The sequence below is a fragment of the Salvelinus fontinalis genome, chromosome 31 (assembly GCF_029448725.1).
Source record: "Salvelinus fontinalis isolate EN_2023a chromosome 31, ASM2944872v1, whole genome shotgun sequence".
Taxonomy (NCBI): Eukaryota; Metazoa; Chordata; class Actinopteri; order Salmoniformes; family Salmonidae; genus Salvelinus; species Salvelinus fontinalis.
Window position 1 is genome coordinate 10,545,249 of NC_074695.1, and position 22,425 is coordinate 10,567,673.

A 22,425-nucleotide genomic window follows, 5' to 3' on the forward strand; every position below is an offset into this window, starting at 1 on the left:
AGTCACACTTGGGGAAGTGTGCTGTTAACCATTTCATTTTGTAAAACATTTTGGTTCAAGCTCAAGTAATCAATAGTCAACCAGAGGTTGGTGCTCTTGTGTAACACTGTGTTGAGCAAAGGGGAGCAGTTAGCCTGGGGCGTTGGTTTCACAGAAGTTTCAATACCTCCTTTTCAGTCGCAGTTGGAGAGAGAGAGAGAAGTGAGGGACGTGTGTATGTGTGTGTCCAGAGGATTTCCATTGAAATGGAGTGCTTCAGTCTTTTGGTTAATTTCATGTTGGTAGGCTTTGCCTCTGCTGGGATAGATGGAATACATTGGACATATACAGGTATGGATTAATTGATGAGCTATATCCTCTTCGTTATCCATTGTGGGTTTTTTTTTTGTTTTTTGGGGGGACTCCAAACCCCCAGAAAAACCCCCACAAAGTCTTAAACTCATTCTCAGATATTTCAATTTATTTGTCATGTCTTATTTGTAGAGATGATCAACTCTATGATATTTTAAATGAATAGAAATAGTTGTAGTTTAATAATGATAAAACTGATGAAAGTTTGCAATGTGTGTGGTATATGGTCAATATACCACGGCTAAGGGCTGTCCTTAGGCGCGACGCAACGCAGAGTGCCTGGACACAGACCTTAGCCCTGGTATATTGGCCATATATCACAAACCCCCGGAGGTGCCTTATTGCTGTTATAAACTGTCTACCAACGTAATTAAAGCAGTAAAAATACATGTTTTGTCATGTCGGTGGTATACGGTCTCATATACCACGGCTGTCAACCAATCAACATTCAGAGCTGGAGCCACCCAGTTTATAATTGCTGTTTAAATCATAAATCTCTACCGCTCATGATGACAAACGGGTAACATGACGATTAGATCCTCAGTGTATACTGTAGACGTATATGATTACAGCTAGGAACGATATCATTTGTGTTCATTATCATAGTGTGTAATGTCTGAGCCCTTTCAGACAGCCATTTGGTTCGTGACAGACGTACAGTTTACTGTAATACCTCTCTTACAAACCATCACTCAGACATTTGGCTTTAGAGGTTTTGTGGTTACATCAAGGTGCTGTGAAGGTAGAGGGAGAAACAGAGGAACTTTATACAGCAGTGTTCCGTTGGTTCCTTCTCTCCTCTGCGTGAACAAACTGGCCTCTGTGGGAATGTCTACTTGGACTATAGTTGGAGGCTTGGGCAGCCAGTTTTAGACATTGGGCCAAGTTCACATTGTTGTATTGTTCATCGTCGTCGTTATCATCCATCCGTTCCGTTTCTCCTTCGTCAGAAGGGGCCCTGGACCAGGTGCACTGGGCGGAGGAGTATCCCGCGTGCGGCGGCCGGAGACAGTCCCCCATCGACATCCAGCGGCGGAGCGTACGGCACAATCCCCGCATGCTGCAGCTCGAGCTCACTGGATATGACGCTCAGAAGGGTAACTTCCTCATGAAAAACAACGGACACTCAGGTAAAAAGTAGTGTGAGATGGTGTACTCCCCCCACCCCCCAAAAAAAACGGAAATAATGTACAAAAAAAATAATATAATAATTAAACCAACTTCATATACCCGGTGAAGTTTATAACAGTTTTAGATTTTACTGTTTTATTATAGTGAACGAACAATGAACATTCAATACCATTGAAACATATTTTTTCAACAATAACATCTTGAACATTGTATCTAAATTAGTTAGTATTGGTCCCTTTAGCCTAATCTCAATGGGGACTAAGTTTACTTGGATAAAAGCATCTGTTAAATGGCATATATTTAATTAATTCATTAAATGGCATATATTTAATTAATTCATTAAATGGCATATATTTATTAATTCATTAATTCATTAAATGGCATATATTTTAATATTATTGTAAATATTAAAATGTCTTGTGTTGTGGGCAGTTGAAATCGTCCTCCCTCCCAGCATGGTGATTACCAAGGGTCTCCCTGGGGGCTACACGGCCGTCCAGATGCACCTCCACTGGGGCGGCTGGGACCTGGAGGAGAGCGGGGCAGAGCACACCCTGGATGGCATCAGATACATGGCAGAGGTAGGCTAATGTTACAGATACATTAACCCCCCCCCCCCCAAAAAAAAAATTATGTTTCTGAACGATTTAAACCAGCAGAGCAAATAGAGGTGTGCTTGACTTGACCATAGTGGAACTAAGGCCTTAACAGCAGCCTTTGTACCATCATGACACTCGTTGTCACTCCTCGTCATGGCAACATCAAAAGGAGTTGACCTGATATAGCACAAACAGTTCTGAGACCGGGCTACCTCTAACTCAACAGTGCATCTCCATTATAGCCATACAACAGTCACAAGTCTAGCATAGCAAATGTATTTAAATATTACTTTATTTGATATTGATGTTGAAGGTCATTCGCAGCTGGAAGCTGAATTGCTGTATAAATATTGTAGGCTGAAACAGCTGCACTACCCCGAAACAACACATCCCTCTTTCAGTTTCTGAAGGATGTCAATACTACATTTGATTATCCATAAAACAATACAGCAATGCAAATGTTCAATATATATTTGTATTTGTATTTGTATACAGGGTTTTTCTTTATTTTTACTATTTTCTACATTGTACAATAACAGTGAAGACATCAAAACTATGATTTTTTTTTTAAAGAACTATGAAAGTTTCTTAAAGTGCAGTCGCAAAAACCATCATGCACAATGATGAAACTAGCTCTCATGCGGACCGCCACAGGAAAGGAAGACCCAGAGTTACCTCTGCTGCAGAGGATAAGTTCATTAGAGTTAACTGCACCTCAGATAGCAGGCCAAATAAATGCTTCACAGATTTCAAGTAACAGACACATCTCAACATCAACTGTTCAGAGGAGACTGCGTGAATCAGGCCTTCATCGTCGAATTGCTGCAAAGAAACCACTACTAAAGAACACCAGTAAGAAGAAGATAATTGCTTGGGCCAAGAAACTTGAGCAATGGACATTAGACCGGTGGAAATCTGTGATGGAGTGCTGCATCAGACAACCTGGCCTCCACAATCACCCGACCTCAACCCAATTGAGATGGTTTGGGATGAGTTGGACCGCAGAGTGAAGGAAAAGCAGCCAACAAGTGCTCAGCATATGTGGGAACTCCTTCAAGACTGTTGGAAAAGTATTCCAGGTGAAGCTGGTTGAGAGAATGCCAAGAGTGTGCAAAGCTGTCATCAAGGCAAAGGGTGTCTACTTTGAAGAATCTAAAATCTATTTAGTTTTCTTTAACACTTTTTTGGTTACTACATGATTCCATATGTGTTATTTAATCGTTTTGATGTCTTTACTGTTATTCTACAAAGTAGAAAATAGTAGAAATAAAGAAAAACCCCTTGAATGAGTAGGTGTTCTAAAACTTTTGACCGGTAGTGAATGTCAGCAGATTACATATCTAATGTCAACTTCCCTGTTTATATTCCCATGTTTGTATAATGTGCATTTGCAATTTGCTTTATGATAACTGGACAAAGCAAATGGATCTGACAGTCAAACAAACTCAAGTAGCCAATATATATTTATTTTTACTTAACTAGGCAAGTCCGTTAAGAACAAATTCTTATTTACAATGACGGCCTACCAGGGAACAATGGGTTAAACTGCCTTGTTCAGGGGCAGAACGACAGATTTTTACCTTGTCAGCTCGGGGGATTTGATCTAGCAACCTTTCGGTTACTAGTCCAACGCTCTAACCACTAGACTACCTACCTCTTGGTTCCTGGAGGTACATAGGGCCTGTACTAAAGTTATCCTCTTGGTTCCATAGAGGAACATAGGTTATGTACAAAAGTTATCCTCTTGGCTCCCTAGAGGTACATAGGGCCTGTACTAAAGTTATCCTCTTGGTTCCATAGAGGAACATAGGTTATGTACTAAAGTTATCCTCTTGGTTCCCTAGAGGAACATAGGGCCTGTTGATTGGATAAAGTACAGATTAGTTTGAGTCGGCTCTACATATGGATGTTTACAAATTAAATTACTTCCAACTTGGTGTTTGACAACTGGAGCAACTTTCAACTTACAATTTGTCCTCTGTATTGCAGCTCCACGTTGTCCATTATAATTCTGAAAAGTACAAGAGCTTTCAAGAGGCCAGCGACAAGCCTGACGGGCTGGCAGTTCTAGCCTTCTTCTACGAGGTGAGATCTAAAGACAGGTTGTTCATCTTCTTGTTCGTATTTTACCTTCTTCTTGTGGTATTCCAGTATATTAACTCGGAACAGATGACACATAGAACAGCTTTGTGGGTAACTGGCCCGGTGCCCCCTGGCCCGGTGCCCACTGGCATAACATTTGATAGTATAATAGTATTGGACATCCTGCCTGCAAGGTTAATGGGCTCATTGATTGGGCGATTGCGTGCTGTTTGGCCCGCTGAGGGAAAGTTGGCTTCTAGAGATAGGAACAAATGGCAGCCAGCCAGCCAGCCAGTCACCCAGTCAGCCAGCCAGCCAGTCAAACCTTCAGCCAATCAGCCAGTCAGGCAATCAGCCAGCCAGCCAGTCAGTTAGTCATTCATTCAGCCAGCCAACCAGCCAGCCAGTCAGTCAGTCTGCCAGTCAGTCAAACCATCAACAAGCCAGTCAGTCAGCCAGCCAGTCAGTTAGTCATTCATTCAGCCAGCAAACCAGTCAGTCAGCCAGTCAGTCAAACCGTCAACCAGCCAGTCAGCCAGTCAGTTAGCCATTAATTCAGCCAGTCAGGCAGCCAACCAGCCAGCTAGCCAGTCAGTTCCAACACTTTGCTGTTGGGTTAGAGGTCATCGCTTTGGCAACGCTGCCACAGGGCACAGGCATCCTTCCCAGCTACCTAATGGACTGCAGCTGTGTAGCGTGTGTGTGTGTGCTGGTGTTCTATTGCCCTAGTACTGGTCGTCCTGCTTACTGAGACAATGTTCTAGTCACACATACAGCTGGAGTTTTCTCCCGCCAATAGCTCTCCTTTTTGCCTTTTATTTTAATTTTAAAGGAGAGTATATTTCCTATTTTTTGTTTTCATTTAGACATTTAAAGAAAGGTGATGAGAGATACATGGAATGTGAAGAGACTAACATGGGAGTGTACTGATAAGTAGGAAATATGTGCAGCAAGCAGCAGCAGTAACCCGCTAGACCAGCCCGACCCCTGCTGATGTGCCTATTGCGCCACAGCCAACTGTCATTGTTTCAGTCTCACACACAGTGATGAAACACAGCTGGACATGTCTATCACCTCTTGGTTCTCACCTGCTGTAGCCATGTTGCCAGTCTGTTTATCTCTCCTGTAGCCATGTTGCCAGTCTGTTGATCTCTCCTGTAACCATGTTGCCAGTCTGTTTATCTCTAGTTGCCTGTCTGTTTATCTCTCCTGTAGTCATGTTGCATGTCTGTTTATCTCTCCTGTAGTCATGTTGCCAGTCTGTTTATCTCTAGTTGCCAGTATGTTTATCTCTCCTGTAGTCATGTTGCCAGTCTGTTTATCTCTCCTGTAGTCATGTTGCCTGTCTGTTTATCTCTCCTGTAGTCATGTTGCCAGTCTGTTTATCTCTCCTGTAGTCATGTTACCAGTCTGTTTATCTCTCCTGTAGTCATGTTGCCAGTATGTTTATCTCTCCTGTAGTCATGTTGCCAGTCTGTTTATCTCTCCTGTAACCATGTTGCCTGTCTGTTTATCTCTCCTGTAGTCATGTTGCCAGTATGTTTATCTCTCCTGTAACCATGTTACCAGTCTGTTTATCTCTCCTGTAGTCATGTTACCAGTCTGTTTATCTCTCCTGTAGTCATGTTGCCAGTCTGTTTATCTCTCCTGTAACCATGTTGCCAGTCTGTTTATCTCTCCTGTAGTCATGTTGCCAGTCTGTTTATCTCTCCTGTAGTCATGTTGCCAGTCTGTTTATCTCTCCTGTAACCATGTTGCCAGTCTGTTTATCTCTCCTGTAGTCATGTTGCCAGTCTGTTTATCTCTCCTGTAGTCATGTTGCCAGTCTGTTTATCTCTCCTGTAGTCATGTTGCCAGTCTGTTTATCTCTCCTGTAACCATGTTGCCAGTCTGTTTATCTCTCCTGTAGTCATGTTGCCAGTATGTTTATCTCTCCTGTAGTCATGTTGCCAGTATCTTTATCTCTCCTGTAGTCATGTTGCCAGTCTGTTTATCTCTCCTGTAGTCATGTTGCCAGTCTGTTTATCTCTCCTGTAGTCATGTTGCCAGTCTGTTTATCTCTCCTGTAACCATGTTGCCAGTCTGTTTATCTCTCCTGTAGTCATGTTGCCAGTCTGTTTATCTCTCCTGTAGTCATGTTGCCAGTATCTTTATCTCTCCTGTAGTCATGTTGCCAGTCTGTTTATCTCTCCTGTAGTCATGTTGCCAGTCTGTTTATCTCTCCTGTAGTCATGTTGCCAGTATGTTTCTGTTTCAGCCATGTGGTTGTTTTGCCAGTTCTGTTCTTCCAAACTGAATGCGTGGCCACGCACAACACCATCATTAAGTTTGCAGACAACATGACACTGTTTTGCCTGATCACCGACAAGGATGAGGCAGCCTACAGGGAGGAAGTCAGAGACCTGGCAGTGTGGTGCCAGGATAACAATCTATCCCTCAACGTCAGCAAGACAGAAGAGCTGATCGTGGACTACAGGCCTGCGATGGCGGGCTGAGTACACCCTCATCCACATTTACAGGGCTGAGATGGAGGGCTGAGTACACCCTCATCCACATCTACAGGGCTGAGATGGAGGGCTGAGTACACCCTCATCCACATCTACAGGGCTGAGATGGAGGGCTGAGTACACCCTCATCCACATCTACAGGGCTGGTGTGGAGCAGGTCGAGAGCTTCAAGTTCCTCGGTGTCCACGTTACTGAGGAACTATCGTGGTCCACAGACAGACCAACACAGGCGTGAAGAGGGCATGACAATGCCTCTTCCCCCTCAGCGGGCTGAAACGATTTGGCACTGGCCCTCTGATCCTCAAAAAGTTCTACAGCTGCACCACTGAGAACATCTTGACTGGCTGCATCACCGCCTGGTATAGCAACTGCTTGGCACCCGACCGCAAGGCGCTACAGAGGGTAGTGCGTATGGCCCAGTACGTCAGTGGTACAGAGCTCCCTACCATCCAGGACCTCTATACCAGGCGGTGTCAGAGGAAGGCCCTAAAAATGGTCAAAGACTCCGGCCACCCAAGTCATAGGCTGCTCTCTCTGCTACCGCACGGCAACCGGTAATGATGCGCCAAGTCTGGAACCAACAGGACCCTAAACAGCTTCGACCCACAATCTATAAGACTGCTAAATAGTTGACTCACATACACTGCTACTGTTTATTATATGTCCTGTTACCTAGTCACTTTATCCCTAGTTATATGTACATATCTACCTCAATGACCTCCTATCCCTACACTATGGACTCAGTACTGTTAGCCTGTGTATGTAGCCAAGTTATCTTTACTCATTGTGTATTTATTCCTATTTATTTATTCCTAATTATTTTCCTATTTATTCTTCATGTTATTATTTATAAATGTTCGACTATTTCTTGTTTTTTTCCTCTCTCCTCATTGTTTGGAAGGGCCCGACCGTAAGCATTTCACTGTTAGTCTACACCTGTTGTTTACGAAGCACGTGACAAAAAAAACAATTTTATTTGACATTTTATTTGATATAGAACCTTTAGCCAGTTAGTTTGATGGACATTTTTGAGAACACCTACTAGCGGCGATTTCATCAACAACCTAACTCATTCTCTCGTTGTTGTCTAGTTGCTGTTGGGCCGGGTTTCTTTTTCAGCCGGTGTGGTTGTTTTGCCTCATTTTGGCAAGGAGACCATGTAGCCTAGGAATGCAGAATCCATCAAGTACCCGTTCAGTAGGTTTGATTGTGTTTTTGTCCGTTACAGGACGGACATTTTGAGAACACCTACTACAGCGATTTCATCAGCAACCTGGGAAAGGTCAAGTACGCAGGTGATTTGGGTTTTCTTTGGAATATTACTGAATGCATCTACATTAACAACAGTATTACTGAATCTATCTACATTAATAACAGTATTACTGAATCTATCTAATAACAGTATTATTGATGCTCAGTTTCTGTTTCACCTGTTGGGATGTTGTACAGGCCAGTCCATGAACATATCCACCCTCAACGTGCGTTCCATGCTACCTGAGAACCTGAACCATTTCTTCAGGTACCAAGGCTCTCTCACCACCCCTCCCTGTTACGAGAGCATTCTGTGGACCGTGTTCGATACGCCCATCACCCTCTCTCACAACCAGGTACTATACCCATCACCCTCTCTCACAACCAGGTACTATACCCATCACCCTCTCTCACAACCAGGTACTATACCCATCACCCTCTCTCACAACCAGGTAACCCTGCTCTCTCTCTCATAAACCATCTGATTTGTAAAATGAACTTTTCAATTCTCCACATCAATTTTCTTTGAAATTTAACTCACCTTTTTTGTTGTTGAAATTTGTCCCTATAGCCGTGAATGAAAAGGAAGTCAAACAGCCCTGTGATTGATTGATTGATTACTTAATTGGTTAGTTCAGCTCTCCCTGCTGTCTCACAAAACTGCTGAGGTGTAAATTAAACCTTTACATTTTTCAATAATGGACGTGAACTCTTACACTCTGCTCCTAGCCTCCCTAAAAAGCAGATGAAACAGCCCTGTGAAACATTTTGTCACGATCGTGTGGGGAATTGACGGACCAAAACGCAGCATTAGGAAAATAAGCCATCTTCTTTTTATTAAGAAGAAGGAGAACCGAAAACAAAACACTCTTACAAAACTAACAAAACAAACAAACGACCATGAAGCTATGAACGTAGTGCACATACAGGCTACAAACGTATAACATAGACAACTACTCACCACAAACCCATACACTACACCCAATACCCCCTTTACCATATAACCACCCAAAACCGATAAAACACAAACATTCCCCATGTCACACCCTGACCTAACTAAAATAATAAAGAAAACAAAGAATACTAAGGTCAGGGCGTGACATAACCCCCCCCTTAAGGTGCGAACTCCGGGCGCACCAGCACACAGTCTAGGGGAGGGTCTGGGTGGGCTTCCTTCCACGGTGGCGGCTCCGGCTCTGGTTGTAGTCCCCACGTCACCACAGTCCCTAACCTTCTCCTTCGCTTCCTCCAAATGACCCCCCTCCACATTAACCCCATTGCATTAAGGGGCAGTTCCGGACTAAGGGGCAGCTCCGGACTAAGGGGCAGTACCAGGGTAAGGGGCAGTACCAGGGTAAGGGGCAGCACCAGGATAAGGGGCAGCACCAGGATAAGGGGCAGTACCAGGATAAGGGGCAGCACCAGGATAAGGGGCAGCTCCGGACTGAGGAATGGCAGCTCCGGACTGAGGAATGGCAGCTCCGGACTGAGGGACTGCAGCTCCGGACTGAGGGACGGCCCATGGCTGGCTGACAGATCTGGCTGCTCATGGCTGGCTGACGGATCTGGCTGCTCATGGCTGGCTGACGGATCTGGCTGCTCATGGCTGGCTGACGGATCTGGCTGCTCATGGCTGGCTGACGGATCTGGCTGCTCATGGCTGGCTGACGGATCTGGCTGCTCATGACTAGCTGACGGATCTGGCTGCTCATGACTAGCTGACGGATCTGGCTGCTCATGGCTAGCTGACTGATCTGGCTGCTCATGGCTGGCTGGCGGCTCTGGCAGATCCTGTCTGGTTGGCGGCTCTGGCAGATCCTGTCTGGTTGGCGGCTCTGGCAGATCCTGTCTGGTTGGCGGCTCTGGCAGATCCTGTCTGGTTGGCGGCTCTGGCAGATCCTGTCTGGTTGGCGGCTCTGGCAGATCCTGTCTGGCGGGCGGCTCTGGCAGATCCTGTCTGGCGGGCGGCTCTAGCGGCTCCTGTCTGGCGGGCGGCTCTAGCGGCTCCTGTCTGGCGGACGGCTCTGTAGGCTCATGGCAGACGGGCGGCTTTGCAGGCTCATGGCAGACGGGCGGCTTTGCAGGCTCATGGCAGACGGATGGCTCAGACGGCGCTGGGGAGACGGATGGCTCAGATGGCGCTGGGGAGACGGATGGCTCAGATGGCGCTGGGGAGACGGATGGCTCAGATGGCGCTGGGGAGACGGATGGCTCAGATGGCGCTTGGCAGACGGGCAGTTCAGTCATCGCTGTGCAGACGGCAGACTCCTGCCGGCTGAGGCGCACTGTAGGCCTGGTGCGTGGTGCCGGGACTGGTGGCACCGGGCTGGGGACACGCATCTCAGGGCTAGTGCAGGGAGCAGCAACAGGACGCACAGGACTCTGGGGACACACAGGAGGCTTGGTGCGTGGTTTAGACACTGGTGGTAAAGGGCTGGAGACACGCACCATATAGCTAGTGCGTGGAGGAGGCACTGGTGGTACTGGGTTGGGGCGGGGAGGTGGCGCCGGAAATACCGGACCGTGCAGGCGTACTGGCTCCCTTGAGCGCCGAGCCTGCCCAACCTTACCTGGTTGTATGCTCCCCGTCGCCTGACCAGTGTGGGGAGGTGGAATAACCCGCACCGGCCTATGTAGGCGAACCGGGGACACCATGCGTAAGGCTGGTGCCATGTACGCCGGCCCGAGGAGACGCACTGGTGACCAGATGCGTTGGGCCGGCTTCATGACATACGGCTCAACGCTCAGTCTAGCCCGGCCGATACGTGGAGCTGAAATGTACCGAACCGGGCTATGCACGCGTACAGGAGACACCGTGCGCTCTACTGCGTAACACGGTGTCTGCCCGTACTCTCGCTCTCCACGGTAAGTACAGGGAGTAGGCGCAGGTTTCCTACCTGACTTCGCCACACTCCCTTTAAGGCCCCCCCCAAGAAATTTTTGGGTTGTACTCACGGGCTTCCAGCCTTGTCTCCGTGCTGCCTCCTCATATCGCCTCCTCTCGGCTTTAGCTGCCTCCAGCTCTTCACGAGGAAGGCGATATTCTCCCGGTTGTGCCCATGGCCCCTTACCATCCAGTATCTCCTCCCATGTCCAAGAATCCTGTGTAGGTGGGTCCTGTTGCCGCTTTACATGCCGCTTGGTCCTGTATTGGTGGGTAATTCTGTCACGATCGTGTGGGGAATTGACGGACCAAAACGCAGCATTAGGAAAATAAGCCATCTTCTTTTTATTAAGAAGAAGGAGAACCGAAAACAAAACACTCTTACAAAACTAACAAAACAAACAAACGACCATGAAGCTATGAACGTAGTGCACATACAGGCTACAAACGTATAACATAGACAACTACTCACCACAAACACATACACTACACCCAATACCCCCTTTACCATATAACCACCCAAAACCGATAAAACACAAACATTCCCCATGTCACACCCTGACCTAACTAAAATAATAAAGAAAACAAAGAATACTAAGGTCAGGGCGTGACACATTTACTAATTCACCCATTTATTCATTCATCCTTTTATTGATTGATTGATTCATTCATTATTTAATTAATTGATTCAATGATTCATTATGTAATTAATCGATTAATTGATTAATTATTTAATTAATTGATTCATCGATTCATTATTTAATTAATTGATTCATTGATTCATTATTTAATTCATTGATTCATTGATTCATACACTCTTTTTCCTATCCTCTTCCCCTATCCAGATCAGAAAGTTGGAAAGTACTCTGATGGACATGGACAATAAGACTTTGTGGAATGATTACCGCATGGCCCAACCGCTCAACGATCGTGTGGTCGAGTCCTCCTTCCTGCCTCGCCTGGGAAAAGGCAGTACGTAGACAGAACCTACTCTTAGGGAATTAAAAAGATAAACTAAATGGGAAAATATTATTATATATCTATGTAGATATAGGTCCTGCTGTATATGATAGGGAATGGATCAATTAGTTGTCCTAATTTGGCTGTAACCTCCATTTGAAAATGTAGCACTGTATCTACAGATGTAGGATCTTAATTTGAGCCAGTTTTCTACAACAGGAAAATGATCCTGCAGCAACAGGATACGTGAATTATTATGTGGATTATAATTAATGAACATTTTTTTAGGGGTTGATACATTTTTTGTTAGGGAAAACCTTGTCTGAAATTTCAAATTGGAAATTACAAAATTTAGAAGTCTTTTAAAAACTTTAATACACTACAAGTTTGAATTTACTGCTGAGCAGGAAAATTCTCAGCAACAAAAGAGTGATCAAATTAAGATCCTACATCTGTATACAGGCCCTGGCATGTGTGTGTGTTAGGGAATGGATAGTCTTGTGTTGCCAGACTGTAATTTTGCCTTCGCTCTTCTTACTATCTTTCTGGTTTCCCGAGTAACCCTTGGGACATGAAAAGACTGAGATCAATGTTAAGGAATAGATCAACTTTAACAGGCAAATAGATACAGATAGATATATCTCATAATGATGCTCAACATATGTCTTTAATATAGTGGATTTCTAAGATGCTGCTCATCTCACAGTATGTTTTTAGATGATTTATGATGCTCAACATATGGAACCCATCTGAGAGGAATCAGCCTCAAGGCCTTTCCCTGACCATGTTCACTTCCTCTTTCTCTCTATCTTTGTCTCTCCCCCCTCTCGCTTCCTCTTTCTCTCTATCTCTGTCTCTCCCCCCTCTCGCTTCCCCTCTCTCTATCTCTATCTCTCCCTCGCTTTCTCTCTCTCTCACTCTATCTCTCTTTCTTTCTCTCTTTCTTTCCCTCTCTCCCTCTCTTTCACTCTCTATATCTCGCTTTCCCTCTCTCCCTCACTCCCTCTCTTTCACTCTCTATATCTCTCTTTCTTTCCCTCACTCCCTCTCTTTATCTCTCTTTCTTTCCCTCTCTCCCTCTCGCTCACTCTCTCTTTCTTTCCCTCTCTCCCTCTCTCTCACTCTCTCTTTCTCTCTTTCTCTCTCTTTCTTTCCCTCACTCCCTCTCGCTCACTCTCTCTTTCTCTCTCTTTCTTTCCCTCTCTCCCTCTCTTTCACTCTCTATATCTCTCTTTCCCTCTCTCCCTCACTCCCTCTCTTTCACTCTCTATATCTCTCTTTCTTTCCCTCTCTCCCTCACTCCCTCTCTTTCACTCTCTATATCTCTCTTTCTTTCCCTCACTCCCTCTCTTTATCTCTCTTTCTTTCCCTCTCTCCCTCTCACTCACTCTCTCTTTCTCTCTTTCTCTCCCTCTCTCCCTCTCTCCCTCTCTCCCTCTCTCTCACTCTCTCTCTCTCTCTCTTTCTCCACTCAGCGTTCTGTCGCCAAGATGAAATCGAATCAAAGCTTCTGAAGATCGAGGGTCTGATTACTTCTCTTGGAAAACACATACATTCAAGTGAGATATATCTTTATTGACATTTAAAAGTATAACAATGAGTGAAGGTTTAGGTGACTCTGACTCTGTGTTTCTGTTAATGTAGGTGCAATTGGGGAAGCAAGGCCTTCCAAACAAGGTGAGTACTGTAGTTAGGTATGGAGTACACCGTACTCTACGAGGTTGCTCTTATATATTACATGTAATAACACCAACGTGTTATCACAATGTTATTACAATCAGGGGTTGGAACCAACATTATTTTCCAATCGTTTTGTTCTGAACAGAAATACTATTTTTAAAGTTTCATTCCACTGTTCCGACCAGCAAAATAAAGTTCTGAACCGGTTCTAACCCCCCCAAAAAGTACTGGTTTATTGCGTTCCTTTCTGTTTCTTTTTTTAACCCGTTAAATCAACAGTATTTTACATTTAGCTTATTAAACTACTTCACCAATCAGTGACAGAACAGCTATTTCCATGTTCAAATATTATGGGATTCATTTTCTCTATTGTTTTTGATGGTAGGCAACTCTGATAGGCCTAAATTATGATCAAATAGCCACAGTAGCCAACTTGACCACAGTCTGAAACTGTAACTTAAAGCGGGTACAGCCTCAGTGTTTACAGTAAAACTGTAACTTAAAGCGGGTACAGCCTCAGTGTTTACAGTAAAACTGTAACTTAAAGCGGGTACAGCCTCAGTGTTCACAGTAAAACTGTATCTTAAAGCGGGAACAGCCTCAGTGTTCACAGTAAAACTGTATCTTAAAGCGGGTACAGCCTCAGTGTTCACAGTAAAACTGTAACTTAAAGCGGGTACAGCCTCAGTGTTCACAGTAAAACTGTAACTTAAAGCGGGTACAGCCTCAGTGTTCACAGTAAAACTGTAACTTAAAGCGGGTACAGCCTCAGTGTTCACAGTAAAACTGTAACTTAAAGCGGGTACAGCCTCAGTGTTCACAGTAAAACTGTAACTTAAAGCAGCTACAGCCTCAGTGTTCACAGTAAAACTGTAACTTTAAGCGGGTACAGCCTCAGTGTTCACAGTAAAACTTAAAGCAGCTACAGCCTCAGTGTTCACAGTAAAACTGTAACTTAAAGGGGGTACAGCCTCAGTGTTCACAGTAAAACTGTAACTTAAAGCGGGTACAGCCTCAGTGTTCACAGTAAAACTGTAACTTAAAGCAGCTACAGCCTCAGTGTTCACAGTAAAACTGTAACTTAAAGCGGGTACAGCCTCAGTGTTCACAGTAAAACTGTAACTTAAAGCGGGTACAGCCTCAGTGTTCACAGTAAAACTGTAACTTAAAGCAGCTACAGCCTCAGTGTTCACAGTAAACGCTGCACATCATTTTCATAACATTCAAGTTTGCACTCAGCAGACCTGGCATTTGCTCAGTGCCGAAAAAAAGGGAAAATTGGTTACAATAGTAGTTACACTAGTAGTCACAATAGTAGTCACACTAGTAGTTACACTAGTAGTTACACTAGTAGTTACAATAGTAGTTACACTAGTAGTTACAATAGTAGTTACACTAGTAGTTACACTAGTAGTCACACTAGTAGTTACACTAGTAGTCACACTAGTAGTTACACTAGTAGTCACAATAGTAGTCACACTAGTAGTTACACTAGTAGTCACACTAGTAGTCACACTAGTAGTTACACTAGTAGTTACACTAGTAGTCACAATAGTAGTTACACTAGTAGTTACACTAGTAGTCACACTAGTAGTCACACTAGTAGTCACAATAGTAGTCACACTAGTAGTCACACTAGTAGTTACACTAGTAGTCACACTAGTAGTTACACTAGTAGTCACAATAGTAGTCACACTAGTAGTTACACTAGTAGTCACACTAGTAGTCACACTAGTAGTTACACTAGTAGTTACAATAGTAGTTACACTAGTAGTCACACTATTAGTTACACTAGTAGTTACAATAGTAGTTACACTAGTAGTTACAATAGTAGTTACAATAGTAGTCACACTAGTAGTCACACTATTAGTCACACTAGTAGTCACAATAGTAGTTACACTAGTAGTCACACTAGTAGTTACAATAGTAGTTACACTAGTAGTCACACTAGTAGTCACAATAGTTACACTAGTAGTTACACTAGTAGTTACACTAGTAGTCACACTAGTAGTCACACTATTAGTTACACTAGTAGTTACAATAGTAGTTACAATAGTAGTTACAATAGTAGTTACACTAATACTCACACTAGTTGTTACAATAGTAGTCACACTAGTAGTCACAATAGTAGTCACACTAGTAGTCACACTAGTAGTTACACTAGTAGTCACACTAGTAGTTACAATAGTAGTCACAATAGTAGTTACACTAGTAGTCACAATAGTAGTTACAATAGTAGGTACACTAGTAGTCACACTAGTAGTCACACTATTAGTTTCAATAGTAGTTACACTAGTAGTCACAATAGTAGTCACACTAGTAGTCACAATAGTAGTCACACTATTAGTTTCAATAGTAGTTACACTAGTAGTCACACTAGTAGTTACAATAGTAGTCACAATAGTAGTTACACTAGTAGTCACAATAGTAGTTACAATACTAGTCACAATAGTAGTTACAATAGTAGGTACACTAGTAGTCACACTAGTAGTCACAATAGTAGTCACACTAGTAGTTACAATAGTAGTTACACTAGTAGTCACACTAGTAGTCACAATAGTTACACTAGTAGTTACACTAGTAGTTACACTAGTAGTCACACTAGTAGTCACACTATTAGTTACACTAGTAGTTACACTAGTAGTCACACTAGTAGTCACACTAGTAGTCACACTAGTAGTCACAATAGTAGTCACACTAGTAGTCACACTAGTAGTTACACTAGTAGTCACAATAGTAGTCACACTAGTAGTCACACTAGTAGTCACACTAGTAGTTAGAACACTACAGGTATATGTCATGTATAGTGGAACATTTTACACAAAGTTTCTCTTTTATGATCTATTTAGAGTACTTCTATTTAGAGTACTTCTATTTAGAGTACTTCGCTTTAGAGTACTTCTATTTAGAGTACTTCCATTTAGAGTACTTATATTTAGAGTACTTATATTTACAGTACTTCTATTTAGAGTAATTCTGTTTACAGTACTTTGCTTTAGAGTACTTCTATTTAGAGTACTTCTATTTAGAGTACTTCTATTTAGAGTAATTCTATTTAGAGTACTTATATTTAGAGTAAATCTATTTACAGTACTTATATTTAGAGTACTTATATTTAGAGTACTTATATTTACAGTACTTCTATTTACAGTACTTCTATTTAGAGTAATTCTATTTAGAGTACTTATATTTACAGTGCATATATTTAGAGTACGTATGTTTAAATTACTTATATTTACAGTACTTCTATTTAGAGTAGTTCTATTTACAGTACTTCGCTTTAGAGTACTTCTATTTAGAGTACTTCCATTTAGAGTACTTATATTTAGAGTACTTATATTTACAGTACTTCTATTTAGAGTAATTCTGTTTACAGTACTTTGCTTTAGAGTACTTCTATTTAGAGTACTTCTATTTAGAGTACTTCTATTTAGAGTAATTCTATTTAGAGTACTTATATTTAGAGTAAATCTATTTACAGTACTTATATTTAGAGTACTTCTATTTAGAGTACTTCTATTTAGAGTAATTCTATTTACAGTACTTCTATTTAGAATACTTATATTTAGAGTACTTCTATTTAGAGTAATTCTATTTACAGTACTTATATTTACAGTACTTCTATTTAGAGTAATTCTATTTACAGTACTTCGCTTTAGAGTACTTGTATTTACAGTACTTCTATTTAGAGTAATTCTATTTAGAGTAATTCTATTTAGAGTAATTCTATTTAGAGTAATTCTATTTACAGTACTTATATTTAGAGTACTTATATTTAGAGTACTTCTATTTAGAGTAATTATATTTACAGTACTTATATTTAGAGTACTTATATTTAGAGTACTTGTATTTATAGTACTTCTATTTAGAGTAATTCTATTTACAGTACTTCTATTTACAGTACTTATATTTACAGTACTTATATTTAGAGTAATTCTATTTACAGTACTTATATTTAGAGTACTTATATTTACAGTACTTCTATTTACAGTACTTCTATTTAGAGTAATTCTATTTAGAGTACTTATATTTACAGTGCATATATTTAGAGTACGTATGTTTAAATTACTTATATTTACAGTACTTCTATTTAGAGTAATTCTATTTATAGTACTTCGCTTTAGAGTACTTCTATTTAGAGTACTTCCATTTAGAGTACTTATATTTAGAGTACTTATATTTACAGTACTTCTATTTAGAGTAATTCTGTTTACAGTACTTTGCTTTAGAGTACTTCTATTTAGAGTACTTCTATTTAGAGTACTTCTATTTAGAGTAATTCTATTTAGAGTACTTATATTTAGAGTAAATCTATTTACAGTACTTATATTTAGAGTACTTATATTTAGAGTACTTATATTTACAGTACTTCTATTTACAGTACTTCTATTTAGAGTAATTCTATTTAGAGTACTTATATTTACAGTGCATATATTTAGAGTACGTATGTTTAAATTACTTATATTTACAGTACTTCTATTTAGAGTAGTTCTATTTACAGTACTTCGCTTTAGAGTACTTCTATTTAGAGTACTTCCATTTAGAGTACTTATATTTAGAGTACTTATATTTACAGTACTTCTATTTAGAGTAATTCTGTTTACAGTACTTTGCTTTAGAGTACTTATATTTAGAGTACTTCTATTTAGAGTACTTCTATTTAGAGTAATTCTATTTAGAGTACTTATATTTAGAGTAAATCTATTTACAGTACTTATATTTAGAGTACTTCTATTTAGAGTACTTCTATTTAGAGTAATTCTATTTACAGTACTTCTATTTAGAATACTTATATTTAGAGTACTTCTATTTAGAGTAATTCTATTTACAGTACTTATATTTACAGTACTTCTATTTAGAGTAATTCTATTTACAGTACTTCGCTTTAGAGTACTTGTATTTACAGTACTTCTATTTAGAGTAATTCTATTTAGAGTAATTCTATTTAGAGTAATTCTATTTAGAGTAATTCTATTTACAGTACTTATATTTAGAGTACTTATATTTAGAGTACTTCTATTTAGAGTAATTATATTTACAGTACTTATATTTAGAGTACTTATATTTAGAGTACTTGTATTTATAGTACTTCTATTTAGAGTAATTCTATTTACAGTACTTCTATTTACAGTACTTATATTTACAGTACTTCTATTTAGAGTAATTCTATTTACAGTACTTCGCTTTAGAGTACTTCTATTTACAGTACTTCTATTTAGAGTAATTCTATTTAGAGTAATTCTATTTAGAGTAATTCTATTTAGAGTAATTCTATTTAGAGTACTTCTATTTAGAGTACTTATATTTAGAGTACTTCTATTTAGAGTAATTCTATTTACAGTAATTCTATTTACAGTACTTCACTTTAGAGTACTTCTATTTAGAGTAATTCTATTTACAGTACTTCTATGTATACTATTTCTATGTGGAGTACTTATATTTGGAAAACTGTTGTGTGATGCAGTAGATATTTAGCATTCCTTCTTCTGTGTCAGATGTGAACCCTATCATTTCTGTCCCCCATAGAGCCCAGAGTGATGTCTCCCCTGGTGCTCCACTTCCCAGAGAGGAACACAGAGAGCTATGCCCGGGCCCACCTGGCTCACTCCATGGACCTGCACTCCTTCACCGCCTGCATGCACCTGAGGACGCGCCCTGGAGAGATACACACTGTCCTGTCATACTCCAGCCAGGGCAACGATAACGAACTAATGATCACCATGGGATATGAGGTGGGTGTGAGTCATGGAGGGAGGGGAGGGAGTCAGGGAGAGAGGGAGTCAGGGAGGGAGTCATGGAGGGAGGGGAGGGAGTCAGGGAGAGAGGGAGTCAGGGAGGGAGGGGAGTCAGGGAGGGAGTCATGGAGGGAGGGGAGGGAGGCAGGGAGTGAGGGAGTCAGGGAGGGAGAGGAGTCAGGGAGGGAGTCAGGGAGGGAGGGAGGGAGGGGAGTCAGGGAGGGAGTCATGGAGGGAGGGGAGGGAGTCAGGGAGAGAGGTGAGTCAGGGAGAGAGGTGAGTCAGGGAGAGAGGTGAGTCAGGGAGGGAGTCATGGAGGGGGGGGAGTCAGGGAGGTAGGGGAGAGGGGGGAGTCAGGGAGGGAGGGGAGTCAGGGAGGGAGTCAGGGAGGGAGGGGAGTCAGGGAGGGAGTCAGGGAGGGAGAGGAGTCAGGGAGGGAGTCAGGGAGGGAGGGGAGTCAGGGAGGGAGGGGAGTCAGGGAGGGAGTCATGGAGGGAGGGGAGGGAGTCAGGGAGTCAGGGAGGGAGTCAGGGAGGGAGTCAGGGAGAGAGGGAGTCAGGGAGGGAGGGGAGGGAGTCAGGGAGGGAGTCAGGGAGAGAGGGGAGTCAGGGAGAGAGGGGAGTCAGGGAGAGAGGGGAGTCAGGGAGAGAGGGGAGTCAGGGAGAGAGGGGAGTCAGGGAGAGAGGGGAGTCAGGGAGGGAGTCATGGAGAGAGGGAGTCAGGGAGGGAGGGGAGGGAGTCAGGGAGAGAGGGAGTCAGGGAGAGAGGGGAGTCAGGGAGGGAGTCATGGAGGGAGGGGAGGGAGGCAGGGAGTGAGGGAGTCAGGGAGGGAGAGGAGTCAGGGAGGGGGTCAGGGAGGGAGGGGAGTCAGGGAGGGAGGGGAGTCAGGGAGGGAGTCATGGAGGGAGGGGAGGGAGTCATGGAGAGAGGGAGTCAGGGAGGGAGTCATGGAGGGAGGGGAGGGAGTCATGGAGGGAGGGAGGGGAGGGAGTCATGGAGGGAGGGGAGGGAGTCAGGGAGAGAGGGGAGTCAGGGAGAGAGGGGAGTCAGGGAGGGAGTGGAGGGAGTCATGGAGGGAGGGGAGTCATGGAGGGAGGGGAGGGAGTCAGGGAGGGAGTCAGGGAGGGAGGGGAGGGAGTCATGGAGGGAGGGAGGGAGTCGGGAGAGAGGGAGTCAGGGAGGGAGAGGAGTCAGGGAGGGAGTCAGGGAGAGAGGGAGTCAGGGAGGGAGGGGAGGGAGTCAGGGAGGGAGTCAGGGAGGGAGGGGAGTCATGGAGGGAGGGGAGGGAGTCAGGGAGAGAGGGAGTCAGGGAGGGAGGGGAGGGAGTCAGGGAGGGAGTCATGGAGGGAGGGGAGGGAGTCATGGAGGGAGTCAGGGAGGGAGGGGAGGGAGTCAGGGAGAGAGGGAGTCAGGGAGGGAGAGGAGTCAGGGAGAGAGGGAGTCAGGGAGGGAGGGGAGGGAGTCATGGAGGGAGGGGAGTCATGGAGGGAGGGGAGGGAGTCAGGGAGGGAGTCAGGGAGGGAGGGGAGGGAGTCATGGAGGGAGGGAGGGAGTCGGGGCGGAGTAAGCGAGGGAGGGATGGAAAAGTCATCAACAGTCTTATTTCTATTTTTCATGTGATCCATCCAGGTGGGTCTGTGGATCGGCAACGAGTTTGTCAACCTGCCCCACAACTTCCACTCCCGTGACTGGGTCAACTACTGTGTCACCTGGTCGTCCCACTCGGGGGGGGCTGAGCTGTGGATCAACGGGCTGGTGGGGGAGGAGCAGTACCTCCGGAGGGGATACACAGTCAGCCCAGCAGGGGTCTTCATCCTGGGGAAGGACCAGGACGGCTTCCTGGGGATCTCTGACACGGACGCCTTCTTAGGTCAGATGACAGATGTCAACGTGTGGGACTATGTTTTGAACTCGGCTGAGATCCGGGAACAGATGTCCTGTGAGAACACCACCTCTCCCAGGGGGAACGTGCTCAGCTGGGGGGTCACTCCTATGAGTCTCTATGGGGGGGTGCAGCTGGAGACAGACTACAGGTGTCCCTGAGAGGAGGGGTCAGCTGGAGACAGACTACAGGTGTCCCTGAGAGGAGGGGTGGGGGGGTGCAGCTGGAGACAGACTACAGGTGTCCCTGAGGTGAGCGGACAGCTGAAGCACAGGGAAGCCTGGGTGGTGTTCAGTAGGGCACAACATAACAAAATGTTTTGCAACAGGGGGAAAAATTAAATAAATCATAGTTCGTATTGGACAAGTTCAGGAAGTGCAGTACCACCGTGTTCCATGCCGTTTCAAAACGTTTTGTCTCTACTGAACATTACCCTGTTCTCACAGAGCAGAGGATTCCCACTATCAACACAATGTAGTGCTGTTCGGTCTGTCATTATGTCCAGTCAATATATCAAATCTATCCTTTACTGCTGATGATTATTGGGTGTGAAGGATAACTCATCTGTTTGAGACATGGGTATCAGGTTTAGTAATGACAATGTTTATTGTATAAGTGAAGTAAAACACAGAAGCTCTCTGTGGGCTCAGAGCATCAGCCATCTATCGTATTCATATCTATTTATCTTCAATAAAGTTCTATATTAAAGCATCTTGTATGTTTATTTCATCAACTATAACAGCCATGAATCGTTAGACAGGCCACAGAGCCAGTGAACTATAAAACAGACACACTCATCAAGACAGACATCGCCATAGAAAGAAAAAGAAAATATATTTTTTTTAAACATTATTTAAAGGCCCGATACAGTCAAAATTCTGTTTCCCCCCCCCTGTGTTCTGTATCATATTGTACAACAGCTGATGAAACACTGTGTTTCTTGATTAAAAAATAAATAAATAGATATGTTTTTATCCGTGTTATTTCCTGACAGTTACTGGTTGAAAATATAATCTTCACAGTTCCTTCTAATCAGCTTCTTTGCATATGGGCGTGAGTTTCGGCTTGCCTGGTGATGTCACCAGGCGGTAAATTGGTAGACCAATAACAAAGCGAGTTCCAAACCTGCCAATAACACTAGTTTTAAGTGTGTCGTCGTCGTCCCCCCCCCCCCCCCCACCACACTCAGACCACTCCCACACAATCTTAGCAAAATTCTTCCTTGAGAAATATTTTTTTGTTGTTGATTAAAAAAAAAGCTATTTAATAGAATTTTAATGGGAAAACTATTACAGTAAGGGACTTAAAGGGGAGGGGGTGTATACAGGTATTTTTGCCCGCGCTACAGACTATCGGTTTGATA

The 22,425-nt window shown here is 43.4% G+C and overlaps 1 protein-coding gene across 1 annotated transcript; it reads left to right on the forward strand.

Annotated features, from left to right (window-relative positions):
* The first annotated feature begins 159 nt into the window (after positions 1–159).
* ca6 (carbonic anhydrase VI) lies at positions 160–21,770 on the forward strand. Its single transcript, XM_055891255.1, has 11 exons — positions 160–330; positions 1,302–1,481; positions 1,915–2,063; positions 4,071–4,166; positions 7,899–7,965; positions 8,120–8,277; positions 11,651–11,777; positions 13,241–13,324; positions 13,410–13,442; positions 18,972–19,177; positions 20,810–21,770. Exons 1-11 carry the CDS (start codon positions 246–248, stop codon positions 21,221–21,223), a joined length of 1,599 nt encoding a protein of 532 aa, XP_055747230.1. The 5' UTR covers positions 160–245; the 3' UTR covers positions 21,224–21,770.
* The last annotated feature ends 655 nt before the right edge of the window (positions 21,771–22,425 follow it).

What these genes read in the sequence shown, in the direction of transcription:
- ca6 (XM_055891255.1), top strand. Translation starts at nt 246, where the DNA reads ATGGAGTGCTTCAGTCTTTTGGTTAATTTCATGTTGGTAGGCTTTGCC. An exon ending in TTCTAGCCTTCTTCTACGAG is followed by an intron (nt 4,167 to 7,898) that starts GTGAGATCTAAA and finishes TGTCCGTTACAG; the next exon opens with GACGGACATTTTGAGAACAC. An exon ending in GCCTCGCCTGGGAAAAGGCA is followed by an intron (nt 11,778 to 13,240) that starts GTACGTAGACAG and finishes TTCTCCACTCAG; the next exon opens with CGTTCTGTCGCCAAGATGAA.